This window comes from Dromiciops gliroides, chromosome 1, assembly GCF_019393635.1.
Source record: "Dromiciops gliroides isolate mDroGli1 chromosome 1, mDroGli1.pri, whole genome shotgun sequence".
Classification (NCBI taxonomy): Eukaryota; Metazoa; Chordata; class Mammalia; order Microbiotheria; family Microbiotheriidae; genus Dromiciops; species Dromiciops gliroides.
In genome coordinates this window covers 88,643,006-88,662,856 of record NC_057861.1, presented here as the reverse complement: position 1 = coordinate 88,662,856, position 19,851 = coordinate 88,643,006, and the positions used below count along the sequence as shown (strand labels likewise).

The 19,851-nt window shown below is 40.0% G+C and overlaps 1 protein-coding gene across 1 annotated transcript in view; it reads right to left on the bottom strand.

The window, feature by feature from the left end:
• COL22A1 (collagen type XXII alpha 1 chain) overlaps positions 1-18,898 on the bottom strand; it is a 567,886-nt gene extending 548,988 nt beyond the window's left edge. Inside the window, 2 exon segments of the mRNA XM_043991519.1 lie at positions 11,589-12,155; positions 18,811-18,898. Coding sequence (XP_043847454.1) covers positions 11,589-12,155; positions 18,811-18,898 — 655 coding nt within the window.
• Positions 18,899-19,851: the final 953 nt, after the last annotated feature.

The window sequence follows — 19,851 nt, the reverse complement described above, 5'->3', positions numbered from 1 at the left end:
CAGATGTGTCAGAATTTAAACTTAGTCCCATCATTCACTGAACATTTACTAAATACCTGTGATGTTCCAGAGTACTGTTCTAGGTGCTAGGGATTAAAAACAGAAAAACAAAATGGCCTCTGTGGTCAGAAGTTTACATTTACGTTACAGGGGAGGTCATGTGTACATAAATACATATACAGAAAGTAATTACAGGACAATTTTGGTAGGGAGAATACTAGCATCTGGGGAAATCAAGATACATTTCATTCATATAAGAGGTGTCACTTGGATGAAATTCTGAAGGAAAGAAGGTGTTGTTAGAAGCAGAAGTGAGGTGGGAATGCAATCTAGGGATGGGATACAGCCAATGCAAAGGTCCAGAGACAGGAGATGGGGTGTTGTATATGAGGAACAGCAAGGCTAGCTGTCCCAAATAGTACAGAAAGGGAAGTTAGAAAGCTAGGCTAGGACCTGGTTGTGAAGGGCTTTAAAAACTCAACAGAGGAATTTCTTTCTAATTCTCTAATTCTAGTAGTTGCTATACTACATGAGCTGGCTTCTGTGACCCCTATGCTATTATGTCTGCTACAGCCAGGGTGTAAATGTGCCTATCTGTATGTGTTTTTGTGAGCCCAGACTGTCCAAACACAAGGCTGGTCTTGGCCCTTTGAATCATTGCTAGCTTTCTGTCTGATTCAATTCAATAAGTATTGAGTGCTGACTGTGTGTGAGGTTCTTGTAGCTTAGTAACACCAAACCTTTGTTATTGACTGATTTATTGGCCAGCAATGCTGATGACTGATAATGAAATAAATTCAGGGACTCCTGAGAAATGAACCACAGGTTGGAAAATCAAAGTGGGGCCTTTTCAGGGAGATGACCAAAATCCAACCAAACAAACAAACAAAAAAAACCCTGAACTGAGAGGTCAATAGCTAAAAAGGCATAATGACATGGGAACCCTCCACAGATATGCAGTAGGGGGAAGGGTACCTCAAGCAGCCAATGAACATCCTCAAGTCAGAAGGAGCAGGGTGTTGTCAGCTGCTGGGAAAGTCTGCATACCAGAGATTTTATTTTTAACATAATGATAAACTATGGGAATGTTCATACCACCACAAGACAGTCTACAGGTGGGCCTAATTCAATAGCAACCAAGGCCTAAGAGGCACTTATCCTTAATCCTTAAAACCCATGGGGCATTGTATTCACAGAGAAGCAAATCTGAATTGGCTCCAAGGGACAACTCTTCTCCCAAGCTCTGTCAGTCTGCAGAATTTATCACTGGATAAATTCATTTAAATTGATGGGAGAAAGGACAAGGTGCTCCCAAGGAGAGAGCAAAGAAAATATCATTACATGGAGTTGCCATTGGAATCAGGCATAGGGCATCTACAAGTTCTGTTTTTCAAAACAAAGGGGAGAAACCTTCAGTATTAACAAGTGTCATTTCTATAGCCCTTAGAGGGTTACAAAGTGGCTTCTCCAAAACAACCCTAGGAGATTGTACAAGGAGACAGCAAAAGTTGTACCATTCTCTTATAGATGGGGATGATAGTTTTACAAAGTACTTTAGAAATATTATCTCATTTGATCTTAACAACATACCGGAGATGTAAGTGCTATTATTATATCCACTTTACATATGAGGAAACTGAGGAAGTCAAAAGTGAAGTGACTTGCTTAGGGTCATATCCCTATAGTCATCTGAGACAGGATTTGAACTCAGGCCTTCCTGATTTCAAGTTAATTGGAATTGTATCTCTGATCTGAAAAAGGTGTAGTAGACAAAGTGCTAGACCTGGAGTCAGGAGGACCTGAGTTCAAATTCTGCCTCTTATACTCATTACATGAGCATGGGTAAAGTCACTTAACCTTAACTGAGTCTCAGATGACTCTGTAAGACCTAGCTGAGAAGTTACAGATGGGTTTTAGTCTCACATCAACAAATTATGGATTTAATGATCTCTGATATGGCAACAAAAGAAGAAACTTAGGTCCAGAAAAATTAAATGACTTTTCTAGAGTCACATAGCTCTTAGAGTATCAAGACAGGTTTCCTGGCTTCAAATTATCTCTTTGTTCAAAATAACATGCTCTCTCTAACAAAACAAAAGATCCCCGCTACCTCAGTGTCTGGTCTAGAAAACAGATAGGGAAAATAATTTTAGGGAAAAAAAAGACAGAGCCAGCCACATATCCTTCCTGTGTGTTTTCTCCACTCTAAGGTTGTATGGTAGGTAACTGTTGACTAATATATATTTACCACAATGTAGAAATTATGGAGATTAAAAAAACTAGGTTTTATTATTAAGCTCAAGCATAGGTACTAGCCTCCAAAAAAAGATGAACCCTCATGGGGATTCTGACAAGGCTTCCTATAGGCAAATTTATGTCAGAGTGACAGAAAAATAATTTTTACATTTTACAATCTTGTACATTCCTTAGGCCATAAATGTTAAAGAGAAGATAGATTCATAATCCTATACTTCTTTTGAATTCTTAAAAGTTGAACAAACTTTGTTCAACCATCATAATTTCATGCATCCCCTATGGAAAAAAACTTCATCAAATAAACTCTATAGGAAAACTAAGTCAGGTTACAGGTTAAATTACATCCAAGGGATTCATAAATAGGCTGATTAAGGAGGAGGATTTACATGTCACCAAGGATTAAGAAACAGTTGAGATTCTTCCTCAGGCTTCTTGTTTGAGAAATTCTTATCTAAGTAACTTTTTACATCCAATGGGACAGGTATCAGTCAGGTGAGGTTAATATTAACCAAAAGATACAGGAGGGATAATAGGAAATCAAAAATTCCCATAATACAGGTACCTATGCCAGGTCTGCCAGTCTGTTCTGTTATAACCGAATGTTACCTAGACAATCTTCATGGGAATTCAAGGAAGTACGAGAACTAAGAGCTGTCTTTAAAGGGTTCACAGCCTAGTTGGTCAGAAAATACATGTACAGATGAAGTGTCAAGATGGAAACCATGCAAGAGATGCTATAAAGCAGCAGACGAAGAAAGCAGAAAACAAGTGGCTCAGAGAGTAAATGCTATGCTTGTTCAGAGGAGGCTGGATGGTCATGTTTCGGGGAGATTGCAAAAGAGATTCAAAGATGATGAAAGAAAGGCAGTGAGCTCTTGAACTCATGACACAATTGCTCTAAAAAACCTACAAATAATGCCACAGGACAATTCCTGGAGCCGCAAAATCCACAGAAGAACATGCTGATATCATTTTCCAAACAAGGATGGCTTGGAAGGTTGGAAGAAGGGAGTTGCTGTGCTGAGACAAGAGTGGAGCCCCACCCCACAGTCACAGTGACACAGATCCAGTCCCAGGAAGGCCTCAACAAAGAAAGCAACCTTCAGAGCCTCTGAATCAGCTGCAGTGTCAGTGTTGTACGGAACTAAGCTCATAGTCTGGTGAGAGGGGTGAGCCCTTAACAGGGGGGAGATTACAGGGGTCTCTGCTGGTGCTGAGGTGAAACTTGGGTTTTTCACCCCTATTGGGAACCAGGAGGTAGGCTTGAGTTGCAGTGGCCCAGGTGGGGTAAGGGCACAGGCTGATCAAAGCTGACACCCACAGCACACAAAGTTTTACTGTCTGGTTGATTAGCAAGTTGGCCTAGGGTTATCTATGGACCAGGGAACAGGCCAGGCAAGTGAAGAACCTCCCCCTCCTTAAATCACACCACCTGGGACCCCCTGAACCTTGGGACAGTGCAGTCTGGAAACAGTGCCTCATTTTAAAGACGTAAAAGTCAAGTAAAAGAAAGGCAAAATGAGCAGACAGAGAAAGGTGAGGACCATATAAAGTTTCTTTAGTGACAAGGAAGATCGAAGTGCACCCTCAGAGGAAGATGGCAACATCAGTGCCCCTATATCTAAAGCTTCCAAGAAAAATACGAATTGCTCTCAGACCATAGAGGTTCTCAAAAAGGACTTTGAAGTTAAAGAGAGGTAGAGGAAAAAATGGAAAGAGAAATGAGGATGATTCAGGAAAGACATGAGAAAAAAAGTAAACACCTTGAAAAGCCAATTGGAAAAGGAAATAGAAAACCTCTCTGATGAAAATAATTGCCCAAGAATTAGGCATTGAACAAATGGAAGCTAGTGACTTTATGAGAAACCAAGACACAATAAAGCAAATCCAAATAATTTTTAAAATAGAGGGCAATGTGAAATATCTCCTTGGAAAAACTGCTGAACCAGAAAATAGATCCAGGAGAGATAATTTGAAAATTATTGGTCTACCTAAAAACCATGATCAAGGAAAGAACTCGGATATCATCTTCCAAGAAATTGTTAGGGAAAATTGCCCTGATATTCTAGAAGCAGAAAATAAAATAGAAATTGAAAGAATCCACTGTTCATCTCCTGTAAGAGATCCCAAAAGGAAAAGTCCCAGAAATATTATAGACAAATTCCAGAGTTCCCAGGTCAAGCAGAAAATATTGCAGCCTTCCAAAAAGAAAGAATTCAAGTACTGTGGAGCCCCGGTCAGGATAGCAAAAGACCTAATAGCTTCTATATTAAAGTATCCGAAGGCACGGAATATGATATTCCAGAGGGCAAAGGAATTGAGATTACAACCAAGAATCATGTATCCAGCAAAACTGGTTATAATCTTTCAGAGGAAAAAATGAGACTTCAGTGAAAAAGAGGACTTTCAGGTATTCATGATGAAAAGGCCTGAACTGAATGGAAAATTTGACTTTCAAATCCAAGACCCTAGAGAACCATAACAAGTTGGAGTTAGGTGACATGCCTGGGGTCATGCAGTGGGTGAGTGCCTTGTGACTGAGTCCAGATTGGGATTGGGGTCCTCCTGGGTCCAGGGTGGATGCTTTGTCCACTGTGTCACCTAGCTGTCCCATGATGACATCTTTAGGGTAAAATTGAAGAGTGAGAAGAATGCACTGGGGGAGAGAGAAGAGGAGAGGTAAAATCCCACATGAAAGAAAGAGGAAAGGATTTATGGAGTGGGAGAAGAGATGGGGAAGGAGCAGGACAGTAAATAAACTTTACACTCATCAGAATAGGCTCAAAGACCTTAATCTCATCAGAGTTGTCTCAAGGAGAGATTAACACACCCCCAACTGGGTGGAGTAATTTATTTAAACTGGGCAGTTGGGGGCGGCTAGGTGGCGCAGTGGATAAAGCACCGGCCCTGGATTCAGGAGTACCTGAGTTCAAATCCAGCCTCAGACACTTACTAGCTGTGTGACCCTGGGCAAGTCACTTAACCCCCATTGCCCTGCAAAAAAAAACAAAAACAAAAAACAAAACAAACAAACAAAAAAAAAACTGGGCAGTAAATGAGCCTAACACTTATCAGAATTGGCTCAAGGAGGGAATAACATACCCACTCAATTGGGTGGAGTAATCTATCTAACCATACTTGAAAATAGGAGGGGAAGGGGATAAAGAGGGAGGGTCAAAAGAATGGAGGGCAGATTGGGGGAGTGGACAGTCACAAGTAAGTCCTTTTTAAAGAGGGATAGGGTGAAAGAAGATAGGTAATAGAGTAAATATCATTGGGAAGGAATAAAAGGGAGGGAAACAGTTAAAAATAGTGATTGTGAAAAAGAAAAAAGGGGGAAAATTGTACAAAAATATTTATAGCAACTCTTTGTGGTGGCTAAAAATTGGAAATCAAGGGAATGTCCATCATTTGGGGAATGACTAAAGAAGCTGTGCTATATGATTGTAATGGAATATTATTGTGCTATAAGAAATGAGAAGCAGGATGATTCCAGAAAAACCTGGAAAGACTCATATGAACTGACATATAGAGCAGAACTGGGAGGACATTGTGCACAAGTGACAGCAGTATTGTTCTATGAACAATTGTGAATGACTTAACTGCTCTTAGCAATACAATGATCCAAGACAAGATTGTCTTCATCATTAAATGAAGCATACCATCCACTCCCAGAGAAAGAACTGATATTGATTGAACACAGACTAAAAAAGATAGAGAGAGAGAGCACTTGTGGATTGTACATAAAAAAAAAGAGAGAGAGAGAGATTCATCACACAGTCAGAGGATAATGTACACACTACTTTTCCTGGCATTCAATGCCTTTCACAGTCTTGTTTCATTAGACTTTTTAGTCCCATGAGGACGGTGACTAGGCCTTTTCTGAACTTTGTTTCTCCTCAGTCTCTAAAGAAGTTTCTAAGACCATCAAGTTCAACCCATACCTCTCTTATTCCTTATCAGGATGCCCTCTGGACTTCTTCTACCAGGCCCCAGCCCTTCATTCCTACCCTGGAATTCACACATTAGCTTTACCTTTGGTCCCTTCTGGCTCCTCCCAGAACCTCCAGTAAAGGAGGTGCCTGGGCCAGCTGCTCTTCAGGCTCTATGTCAGACTTCCTCTACCATTTTCACACCCCTCTACTGGGTACCACTATCTCCCTCCCTGCTCCTAACCCCTCACCTTTTCAGCTTCCTTTGATGTGTTGTCTTGCTCATCATGATAACTCCTTGTGGGCTGACACTACTTTTCCTTCTAGCATTTGTATTCATTGCACTTAGTATAGTGCCTGGCACATAGCAATTAATTAAAAAAACCCAACAACATTTATGGAGCACCTGCATGCAAAAAGAGGAAAAAAACAGTCCCTACCCTGAAGGAACTTAACATCTAATTTGCTTGCAGTCAAATATATGCAAACAAGCTATATACAGTGTGGGCCAAATTCACAAATATTTAATAACTTCTTTATTTTTTGTTTTAAATTTACAATACCATAGAATCTTATAGAGTATATATAGGAAATTGATTTACATTACATGTGAAAAACAAAATCTCATAAATGGGGAAAAATAAAGAAAAAATAATTTTCAAAAAGTTATTAAAACATTAGACCCCTTCATGACTTTTGGCCCACCCTATAGAAGATAAATAGGGAATAATTACCAGAGGGAAGTCACTGGCATTAAGGGGGCTTGGGGAGGGCTTCTTACAGAAGGTAGAATTTTAGTTTAGACTTAAGTAAGCACTTAATAAATTCTGTCTGATTAACTGAACTGATTCTGCACCATTCTTGACAAGTGGCCCTACAACTTTTGCTTGAAGACTGATGTCAAGACATGATCTCCTGAGGCAGCCCATTCAAGTTAGGCTACCTCTGATTGTTAGCAAGTTTTATTTTGCTTTTAATCAAGTCTATAATTCTCGTTTTGCAACTTCTATCCAAAGTCCTTCCATCTGGCTCTGTTCTCAGGAGCCAAAAAGAACAAGTCCAATCTCTCTTCCAGGTGACTGAAAGGCTTAGTGCCACTGGACACTGCCACCAACACCCTTCCAACTGCCACAAATCTTCTCTTCTCTAAACTAAACAGACCCATCTCCTTAGTTAATTTTCAGATGGCATGACCTCCAGGCCATTCCTCATTGTGGATACTCTCCTTTGGATGCTTTATAGACTACTGACATCCTTCTACTTAATAACACCTTTCCAGGTGTTCTGCTCAAAAAGGTTGCAATGAACATATCTTCACTTTGATGAGTGCTTCTCTGGTCCCTTGATACCTTGGGAATCTCTTCCTCCTCTCACCCCCCACAGGGCTTTATTTGTACCTCTCACTTACACATTTCATTCTACCTTGTATTATAGCTATCTCTTAAATATACCTTTTCTCTCCTCATCTAGGTTCCCTGTGAGTACCTTAATATCCTTACAATGCATTGTATGTGGACATTAAATAAATATCTAGGGAGATAAAGACTAGATCTGTGATTTTAATGATAAAGGAAACTCCTAGGGCAAAAACCCCATAACACTATTGCCATCCTGCAATCTTGCAATCTTGCAATCTTGGGGAGTTACCTAGAACAGGTTAAAGGACTTGCTGGAGGTTACACACAGGTAGTTCAGTAGATTTGAACATAAGACATTATGCCTCAGAGGCCAGGCCTCTATCCCTGCTATACCAGACTGCTTCTAAAGTAAATATTTATTGAACTGTATTGAATTAATTGTAATCATCTTCAAGGTCTACTGCCAACTTTATTACTCCAAGCTCTCTCCTACTCACAAGGCCAGCCCTTGGATGCCTGATATCCTCATGATGTCCATTGGTTGCTGAGAGATTCTTAGGATAATACAATACTCTCTTACTCAGGTAGCAGCCCATGCTATAGACCTTCCCCTCTTCCCAACAAACCTTATCTATCTCAGGTCTCCTTCCTCTAGTGCTCTTTCCTCCCCTGGGCAGATACTAATTAATTTGCCTGAGATTAATGTTTGTTACTTGGGGGGGGGGGGCAATGAGGGTTAAGTGACTTGCCCAGGGTCATACAGATAGTAAGTGTCAAGGGTCTCAGGTCAGATTTGAACTCAGGTCCTCCTGAATCCAGGGCTGGTACTTTATCCACTGCACCACCTAGCTGCCCCGCCTGAGATCAATGTTATCACTCTCAAGTAACATGCATACATTTTGAAAATGGTCCCCTGAATATATGAGGACTAATCAAAGTTAACACTAATGATGGAAATCTCCAGGACCATTGTCAATTAAGGGAGAGACTTTCAAGTACATGGTTCTCCTGATGTCCCTGAAATCTTATCATACTTGGAACTACCAATAAATAGAGATTGCCTTGTTGCTATTACTTCCAAACCTCTAATTATGTAAGATCGAATCATATGAGATGGGGATTTTAGGGCTTCAAGCATCTTCAGGTTCATCTATTATAAATTAGTTTATAAATAAGGAAATTAATGACTAGATAGGGGAAATGTCTTGCCTGAAGTCACATAGGTAGTGAGGTAGTAAGTGGCAGAGCCAATATTTGAACTCAAATCTTCTTGTTCACGGAAAGTCATTTCATGTTACTAGGCTTCAATTTTGTTGCTGTTGAGTTTCAGTCCTGTCCAAGTCTAGATGACCCCATTTGGAATTTTCTTGGCAAAGATACTAGAGTGATTTGCCACTTCCTTCTTCAGCTCATTTTACAGATCAGGAAACTGGGGCAAACAGGGTTAAATGACTTGCCCAGGGTCACATAGCTAATAAGTTTCTGAGCCTAGATTTGAGCTTAGGTCCTCCTGATTCCAGGCTTGGTACTATCCACGGTGCCATTTAGCTGCCCAGGCCTCAGTAATCTTCACTCTAACATAAATAATGTAGACAAAAGACAGTCCCTTCTAGCTTTGGCATTTTAGGTTCTAAGGTTCCTTACAGCTTTGACATTCACTGAATCTATGAGCCAATTAGTCATTAGCATATCTAAGCTGTCCTGTGGTTAAACACGTCTAGTATATACTTAGAATCAAATCTAACCACCCCCACATCTGTGCCCACACAGCCTGTTCATGCCTTAATGAATGATAGTTGACAATGTACATTAGACACCACTGTCTGGCCTACAACCCGGACTCTACTATGTTCTTCATACATCTCACCCCCTCAGTCTCAGTTCTGGTTTGCTGAGTAGGCCTTGGTAGACCAGAGCCAAGAAACTGAAGGGAAATTGCCATCTCACCATTCCCTCTTGGCCTTTGAGTGGAAAGCTGATGACGTCAAGCTCTCAAACTCTGGGAGTAATGGATGTATTACTCATCTTGCCTGAGCCTCAATTCACAAAAGTCTGAAGAAGCACTCAGAAGCTAACATTAAAGTCCAGCTGACAAGAAAACTTTGACATCACAGACTCACAGAGATCACCTTATATAACCCCTCACTTAATAAATGGAGAAACTGAGGCTGGGTCAGGGGAAGGAACTTGAGCAACAAGTAAGTGGCAACAAATTCCAAAAACAAATTTATAGGTTCATAATTTGCATAATGCCCAATTGTCCTCTGTGGGAATCGGATCCTAAAATTATTACTAATATTATTTTTCTATATGCACCTTAATGGGATTATTGGATTACATATTGAAAGCTAGAAGAAACCTTAGCAGTCATCAAGTTCAACCCTCTAATTTTACTGATGAAGAAGTTAGGGCAGGGGCAGCTAGGTGGCACAGTGGATAGAGCACTGGCCTTGGAGTCAGGAGTACCTGAGTTCAAATCTGGCCTCAGACACTTAACACTTATTAGCTGTGTGACCCTGGGCAAGTCACTTAACCCCAATTGCCTCACTAAGAAGAAGAAGAAGAAGAAGAAGAAGTTAGGACAGAGTTAAGTGACTTGCTCAGGGTCTGGGTGCTAGTAAATGTCAGAGATGGGATTAAAATCTAAGATTTTTTTACTGTAAATCCAGGATTGTATCCATTACATCGGTCTCATGGAATTCCAGATTATTTTGGGTTTTTTTTTGCGGGGCAATGAGGGCTAAGTGACTTGCCCAGGGTCACAAAGCTAATAAGTGTCAAGTGTCTGAGGCCACTTTTGAACTCAGGTCCTCCTGAATCCAGGGCCGGTGCTTTATCCACTGTGCCACCTAGCTGCCTCTCAGAATTCCAGACTATTGACAGAACTTAAGCTAGTTAATGCTACCTTCAGTTCCTGTCATTCACAGACTTTAATATCACCTCATTTGATCTTTATGGGACATTTTGTAAAGGAGAAAACTGAATACTTGATCTGCTACTAACTAGCTGTGTAACTATGCGCAGGTCACTTACTGACTTTGGGCCTCAGTTTCCTTTTTTGTAAACTGGAGATCATAAAACCAGTTTCAAGGAAAAAGCTGTGAAAACCATCACACAGAACACTAAAAAACACACAGAACATTAAAATCACGATCAGCTGTTTCTCCTAATATGATTTAGAGTTGGAAGAGACCTTAGAGATTATTTAGTTCCAGAATCATGACAAATGCTTTCTGTCTGTGGGGCAAAGGAATCGTGTTATATTTCAGGAGGAGCTTCCCATGTAAAATTTCTATGCGGATGAAGGACTGGCCGCTTCTGGGGAGAGGAGGAGTTTAGGTTTTGTCCCCTAACGGGACAAAGTTGATACTGTCAGAGCCCTCTAAATTTTGGTGTGTTGGAACAAAATCCTGTTCATCCTGCCCTAGTTGATGCTCTGCCTAAGCTAATGTAACTGAGTCCATAGAGGTAGAGGGATATGTCCATGATCATATAAACCATATACAAGCTGAGCCAGGATTTAAAACTTGACTCTCTTTGCTTGGCATGGCTCTTCTAAAGTGTAAACTCCATGAAGGCAGGGACTATATTTCACCTAAACCTTCTATCCCCAAACGGGTGACTAGGTAGTGATGTGGATAGAGCACTGGTCCTGAAGTTGGAAGGACCTGAGTTCAAATCTCACCTCAGACATTTACTAACTGTGTGACCCTGGGCCAGTCACTTAACCCCAATTGCCTTAAACATCAGGGGCCATCTCCTGTCATGCTGATAACATGTCTTGCCACTGGATCTAGATGGCCCTGGAAGAGAGAGTACAGTTGGAGACTTTGCACCACCCTCCCTCACTTAAATCCACTTTATGACATCACCTCAACACCATAGTCTCCTTCAAGAATGAAGGACAAACAACAACTGCCCCCCCCCAACAATTAGCACAGAACTCTGAATACAACAGAAGCTTAACAGGTATCTGGGGAGTTAGATCAAAATGAGTCATACTCCACAAGACTCAGAGAATGCAAAGAAATGTTCTACTTACTTTCACAAAGACGCCGTCTCAACTTCCCTCGGATCTTGTCAATGGCATTGAAATCTGAGACATGGAACACATGAGCTGATTTAGGCTCAGAAGCAATTTCATCCAGTTCTTCCTTCAGGGCTTCCCCAACACCAACAGCAAAGATCCTGATTCCAGCTTTGTGAGCAGCTGTAGCTGCATCCATAACAATATCTTGACTCCTTCCATCAGTCAAGAGAATAGCCACCTTCTTAATGACCCTGTCACTTGGCCTCCCACCAGCCTCTTTGGAAAAGCTGTATGTGGTAATATAGCGGAGGGCATCACCAGTATTGGTGTTGCCCCCATGATAATCAATGTTCCGGGCAGCCACTTTGACTTCTTCTTGAGTCCAGTACTTCCCAAGCTCAAACTCAGTGATGGTACGGTCACTGTATCGAACCACACCTACTCGAGTCCTATCTGGCCCAATCTCAAAGGTCTCTACCAAGTTGGCCACCCATTGTCGGACCTTCTCAAAGTCATCTTTGCCCACACTGGAGGAAGTATCCAAGATAAATACTAGATCATAGTGGACATTTTTACACCCTGTAGAAATAAAAGAAAGCACAAATTATAACAATAACAGTAATTATCTACTACTGTAAGTTAAAGGTGAGTTGCTGATTTGCATTCATAGACGGATTTCCACACAGGCAATCCCCATACAGATGAAATAAATTACCGGCACTTCAAGGTTTACAGAGAATTTTTCTCATGATAATCCCGTGTGGTATGTAGTATAAAATATTATTATTTCCATTTTCAAAAAGGGGTAAATTTGGTCAAAGAGATTAAATAATTTTTTATATAAGATTTTTGTGTTTCTTAACCATTCCTTCTTTCCTAGGTCATCATTCATATCTTGCCTCTCTCCTCTATCCTGGACCCTCCCTCCCCCCACCCCCTCTCTCTCTCTCACACACACACACACACACACACACACACACACCCTCATATACACACAAATCATCATCGGCAGCTAATTATTATATTCATGCTAATGACTCCCAGATCTATATATCCAGCCCCAACTATAGGTCTGCATCAACTACCTACTGGATATTTCAAACTAGATACTCCATAAGAAATAAGAAGCTCAAAGTCAAAACAACCAAAATAATTTCATTATCATTTTCTACAAACCCACCCATCTTCCAAATTTCCCTATTTATTTTGAAGGCATACTATCCTTCCAGTCACTCTTGTTATCCACCTCAATGTCATCCTTGACAACTTACTGTATCTTGACTCACACAGCCAGTCAGTTGCCAAATCTTGTTTCTACTTCCACAACATATCTTGCTTCTAGACCCTTCTCTCCGCTAACAAAAAACACCACCCAAGTTCAAACCCTCATCACCTTTCTCCTGGACTACAGCAACAGACTCTTAATTGGGCATTCTATTTCAGGTCTCTCCCCACTACAATCTATCTTCTTTTGTCAAAGAAAATTTCCTTAATGCACAAATCTGACCATGTCACTCCCCACTCCCCTACTCCTACTCCTACTCTCCTACTATAGTAGCTCTCTATTATCTTTAAGATAAAAAACAAAAACAAAAACAAAACTCCTCTGCTTAACATTCAAGGCTTTCACAACTTGAGGCCAAACAACTTATACATCCCCTTCACACACAAAATAATCTAATGCTATTATTGAAACAAAAAACTCTCCAACTCTCATCTCTGTGCCTTTCCATTAGCTGTCCATTATGCCTGAAATACATCCTTCCTCATGTCTGCCCTTTAAATTCATGGCTTCCTTTAAGTCTCAATCGAAGCACTACTAATTACATGAAACCCTTCCTGATCTCCCCAGCTGTCAGTGCCTTCCCACCCAAATTTTCTTGTACCTAATTTGTTTCTCTCTCCTCTCTTCTCCTCTCCTCTCCTCTCTTCTCCTCTGCTCTCCTCTCCTCTCCCCATCCATTCTATTGATCTACACTGTTTCCTCAGCTAGACTGTAAAGTTCCTCAGGGGAAGGGATTGTTTAATTTTTGTGTTTATATCTCCTTTGCCTGGCATATGGTAAGTTGGCACAAGGTTTGTTGGATGATTGAGAAACTAAGGTTTATATCATGAGGTAGAGAAGATCTCAGACATGAGAGCTCTCTTCATGTTTCAGAAGGCCTATACCCAGAAGGAAGATATGACTGACTTTCTGTGGTTGGCTCTAGAGGGAAAAATAATGAGCAGTGATTACAGATGTAAAGAAAATCTTCTGAACTGTGTTTTTCAAATGATAGTGAGTTCGTAATCACTGGGGCTTTTAAATGGAGCCTAAGAACTGTAGACTATATTCCTGTTCAGGCATCGCTTGAAGTAGATAGCCTCTAAGCACTCTGCCAAATTTTAGATACTATGATAAATGTCCCAGCCAGGACTCCACCCTGTCTCCTGACTCCAGGTCTGGGACTGTATTCATTTGTTTTTGTTTTTTTTGTTTTTTTAGTGAGGCAATTGGGGTTAAGTGACTTGCCCAAGGTCACACAGCTAGTAAGTGTTAAGCATCTGAGGTCGGATTTGAACTCAGGTACTCCTGACTCCAGGGCTGGTGCTCTATCCACTGCACTAGCTGCCCCGACTGTATTCATTTGTAAGGACAAATAGGCTTGGAAGAGTTGGCTTTCTCCTGGCTCCAGTATAGGTTAGTGTCTTATTTTAGAAGTAGAAGACCATGAAGACTACTCATTAACTCAATGGTCTTTTTTGTGGTACAAAGAGCAATGGACATCAATACAGGAGACTTGGGTTTCATTCAGATCCTACTTAGTATTTTCTCCCAGACTGTTAGAATAACCTCCTAACTACTTTTCCAGTCTCTCCATCTCCCCCTCTCCAATTTATCCTTTATACAACTGCTAAAATTTTCTCCCAAATGCATGTCTGATGATACCACGTCTGATCAGTGGTCATCTTGTCTATGTGATTAAAATTCCCACTCTTTTAATGAGTATTTAAGAAACTTCATAAGCTGGTTCTCCTCTCCTCTCCTCTCCTCTCCTCTCCTCTCCTCTCCTCTCCTCTCCTCTCCTCTCCTCTCCTCTCCTCTCCTCTCCTCTCCTCTCCTCTCCTCTCCTCTCCTCTCCTCTCCTCTCCTCTCCTCTCTTCTACCTATATTCTTTCTCTTGATGATCTCATCGGCTCTCAGAAACCAATGATTATTTTTTTGTGTCTCTATACCCTTAAATCTATATAACCATCCCTCATCTCTCTCATGAATTCCAGTTCTCCATCTCCAGATCCTTACTAGACAACATCATCTGGACGACCTGTAGGCACCTCAATTTCGACATATCATAAAGAGAATTCCTTCTTCTCCCTCTCCTCCCATCCTCAGTAGAAGAAACTCTACCTAAGCCCTACTATAGAGCAGAATTCTTAATAAATAGGTCTTGCTTGGACTCTATCTAAACATACTCTTTAAATAAAAGACAATTATAATATTGTTTCTCCTTGGAATAAAAACAACTTTGAAACTAGGGCTCTGAGAGGCTCCAGTTTCATTCTTTTCTGTAGCCTCCACCTTCCAAGTACCAGCAGCTGAAAACCTTCAAAGATTTTACGTGAAAATGACTCTTTTCACAAAATCTGGACCAAATTCCAGTCCTACAGAGGGGACTGAATTAGAACAGGGTTTCTTAACCTGGGGTCTGTGAACTTTTTAAAAAAATTCCGTAACTACATCAACATAATTGGTTTCCTTTATAATCCTATTTTGTTTTATGTATTTAAAAACATTCTGAGAAGGGATCTGTAGGTTTCTCCAGTTGTCCACATTTCTCTCTCTCTCTCTCTCTCTCTCTCTCTCTCTCTCTCTCTCTCTCTCTCTCTCTCTCTCTCTCTCTCTCTCTCTCTCTCTCTCTCTCTCCCTCCCTCCCTCCCTCCCTCTCTCAAGATTAAGAACTGCAGACTCTGATAATCTCTAATTGACTGTGGTGTTTCACATCAGAGGTATCAAATTTGAAGCTCTTAAAATTCCCAGTAGGAACCAGATCAAAATGTAAGTGAAAAATGTTTAGCAAAATAAATTTTAAAATGAAATACAGCATTAGATATTGTTAATTTGTAGTTTTCTAAGTCAATATGTAGCTATCAGAGATCTATTTCTATTTGAGTTTAATACCACTGCTTTAAGTTTCTAACATTCTATATCCATAAGTCTAGTACTCTATGTTCTAAGGTCCCTTATGGCTCTGATTTGTCTATTTTATGTTGTAACTTTCTATGCCTAATCCTATGTGCTACTATTCTAGAATCAAGGAACATTGGAAACTTACTTTTAAAAAAACATTGGAAACTCATTTTCATTTAAAAAATGATTATAAATTTAAACAATAATGTCACTACTTAAATGTATGTTGATGCCATTTACATGTAAATAAATTTCAATCAGTGAAAAGTGGTCCCCTCCAAGTCTCTTCATCCCTAAGTTTTGATAGATGAGATATTTCCTTTACTTTCCAAGAACAGGCAACCATTTATCTGACCATTATCTGATCATTTCCAAACTAAGCCACCTGTAACTCTTGCCATTCTCCTTATCAAATGTCACTAGAACTCAAATTCTGTGCCTGGCACTTCAAAATTCCAAAACTGGGCCATCAGAACATTTCTCAGACACTTCAGGTACTCCTCTCTTCCTCCCCACAGCATTTTCTAGCTCCTGTTTAAATTATATTTTCCCACTTTAGAATTTAAACTCCTTGACAAGAATTTGAGTTCTTACTTTATTTATATTTGTATCTCTAGTGTTTAGCAGAGTGCCTAGAACATGAGTCTTTGTTTTTCATTCACTTTCATTTATTTGTGCATTCATCATTGATTCTTTGTCCATTCTCACTTTCACTTTGTCCAGTTGAATTTAGTGTATATCATGTTCTCCTACTTTTCTAAGGATTTATCTTTTCATAAGAATATTTTTCATATTCTTTTATATTTTTCATACTTATTTATTTTAATTTCATTATGGTATTTCACTATATGAATATACTACAATTTATATAATTACTCCTCTACTGTCAGAAAGTCAAGTTACAACTAGTTGTTGGCAATTTCAAACAATATTACTACAAAATTATTTTAGCAGATTGCTTTTGTTTTCCATAAAATTCCCAGGGTATATTTCCAAAATTGGAACCGTTAGGTCAAAAGATATGGTGATTTTTATAACTTTCATTTGTATAACCAGATAGCCTTTCAAATTCATTATACTAGTTTACAATTTTGCCAGCAACCGAGAAGTGTACCTTTTCTTTATGTTTCTTGCTTTTAATTGTTTTTAATTGTATTAAGTGATGGGTTGCTTTAATTTTCATACCATTTTGTCAAAGGGATTTTGACATTTTATTAAATACTAACCATTATTTGAAAAGTGTCTGTCGACCTGCAGCTTTTAAAATTCATGCTAAGATACATATTTAACCTAGAGTAAATCCCTTTCTTAGCATAGCTGTTCCACCTGGAGGTAGCCCATCCATGGCAGGATTCATTTATTTGGATTCTGTTTGCCCAGATGTGTTGACTCAGATAATTCCTTAAGAGGTTTATCTTTAACACAAAAGGTTGCTCTTTTGTTCTCAGGGGTGCTTAGTTTTTCTTATTTGGGGTAATTATAACTGGAGGCCAAAGAAGCCTCAGCCAGAGGTCCTCCTAACAACAAAGATTTACATGTTGCAAGGTAATTCACATAGGTTTTTAGTATAATATTGTTGAAAAACAGAGGAATCCACTGAACTATATCCATTAAATGAGGGAGTGGGATAAAGTGGAAAAAGGACTGGCAAAAGATGGGAATATACCCTGGGACTTTTATGGAAAGCAAAAGCAATCTTCTAAAAGAATCTGGTAGCTCTATTGTTTGAAATTGCCCCAAACTAGTTGTAACTTGACTGTCCAATAGTAGAGGAGTAATTACGTAAATTGTGGTATATATGTGACCCTGGAAAAAACATTTTCCCCATCTATAAAAAGATGTAGTTGAATTTGAAGATCTCCAAGGTCCTTTCTAAGCTCTAAGACCCTGTTCATGTTTTGAGGTTCAGGTTGTCCTCCATTGATCCTGGCTATCTTGCTGCTGTGAGAGGCCACAGGTCACTCAATCTCCTAACTGTGCATTTGCACTGGCTCTCCCATGCCTAGAATACCTTTCTTCTTCTTTACCACTTCCTGCCTTCCCTGGTTCAGGATGAGTCAACAGTATGAAATGGGAATCATACAAAGGTAATGTGATCTCTGTAAATGTTAGAAGAAAAATTGAAAAGGTGAAACCCATCCAGAAGAAAGTAGCTATAATGTTGGATAACTGGAGATCATGCCTTCCTGGTTCTGGTTGATATTTAGCCTGGGAAAGAGAACACATAAAAGGACAAAATAGCTACTTTCCAAGTACTTGAAGGGCTGTCACGTGGAAATGCTATTAGACTTGTTTGTCCCCAGAGAGTACTGCTAGGAACAATTAACGGGAAGGGAATGGAAATGTAGAAGTGGGCTTTTAAGGAAAGACTTCCTATACCATTAAAGAAGCCCCAAAAGTTTAGTGAACTGTTTTGGGGAGATTGTGAGTTCTTTATCTTTGGAGGCTGAATGATTATCAGGAATGGTTTTAAGAAAATCCATGTTCCGCTTACAGGTTGATCTAGCTATCATCTAAATGATCTTTTAGCTTTGACATTCTAAACAGTGGGACTATGCCCAATATCAAAGCCAGACAAATCTAGCCTGGCTCATCATCACTTTAGATAGGGGGCAAACAGTCCTACCCTGAGATATTGTAATTACTGAGGCATAAATGGTTTCAAGAAGAATTGGCTTAAAGTAACAAGCTCAGAACTTTCCAAAGGCAAACCTTTGGCATTGCTGGCAGACACAAAACTGAGCTGTAATAGAAAAACAGAATTGACAGTTGAACATGTTGGATGTGATGTGCTGAGAAGATAGCATGGTATGGTGAAAAGAGCCCTGGATTGAGGCTCAGAAGACCTGGGAGGTAGGTAATATTATTATTATTCCTATTTTTAAAGATGATCAAATTGAGACAGAGGTTAAATAACTTTCTCAGGGTCACACAGCTAGCAAGTATCTAAGGCTGGATTTAAACTCAGGTCTTCCCGACTCTAGACCTTGTGCTTTACCTGCTGCATGAACTAGATGCCCACTTTTTTATTTTCTATGTGCTCAGGGAAATGGAGTCACTTCATACCTGCCCTTTGTGCCTGGCAGCCATCTCCAATCCAAAGTGCCAGAAGTATCAGGAGGTAGATCAAGTGTTGTCCTCTGAAGTGAGTCATTTTTCTCTTGGTCTAAGGGACAGGAAATTCTTGCTCAAGAAGAAAGGATGTCTAACTTCTACTGGAGCATCTCTTCCCTAGGAAGACATAGACACACAGAAAAGTCAGCCTGAGAAGAAAGAGGCCCTCCAAATACCACAGAGAAAAGATACAGCCCGGCTAATGAAAATGATTCCTTACATTTCTACAATGGTGGCCCAAAAGTCCAACACTTCATGGCCAACCTAACCTAGTAACGATGAGTCTCCTATCAAAGGATTCTTCTTGGACAAAAGACACACAAAGCCACTATCAGTCCTGTCTTCAAAGCCTTTCTACCTTGACAGAATCTGCTAAAGCTTGAGATTTGACAGCATAGACTTCGAGAATCCAGGATCACCTCCATACCATGAAGAGGCCTTGGAGGACTTCAATGGGTAATCAAAAGAGGCTATGGTGGCAAGAACTGAGAAGCCTAGAGAAGAAAGTATAAAGGTGAATATGACAACTAGCTTCAAGTTTCCGAAGTGCTGTCATGAGGAAGAGAGATTAAATTTCAGTTTAATTTGACATCCATTTATTAAGTACATATGACATGCACCAGGTATCATGCTAGATGCTAGAGATACAAAGACAAAAATTAAACTGTGCCTGACTTCGAGGACCTTATATTCTACACCACAGACTAGTTCTATTTGGCCCCAGGAGACAGATCCAGAAGCAAGGTTAACCCAGGAAAATCTTAATTAGAGCTGTGGAATGAATTGGTAATAGGCTCATCTTTGCTTGAGGTGTTCAAAGTTCTAGCTCCTGACTGTGCCTTTTCACTAACTATGCTCCTGCTATTTTTCTTGACTTACTTCAGGACTTAGCTCAAATCCCACTTTTTGCAAGAGGCCCTTCCTGGTTCTACACATGGTCAGTGCCTTCCCTCTGAGATTACCTTCCATCTATTTATATATTGTCTATTGACA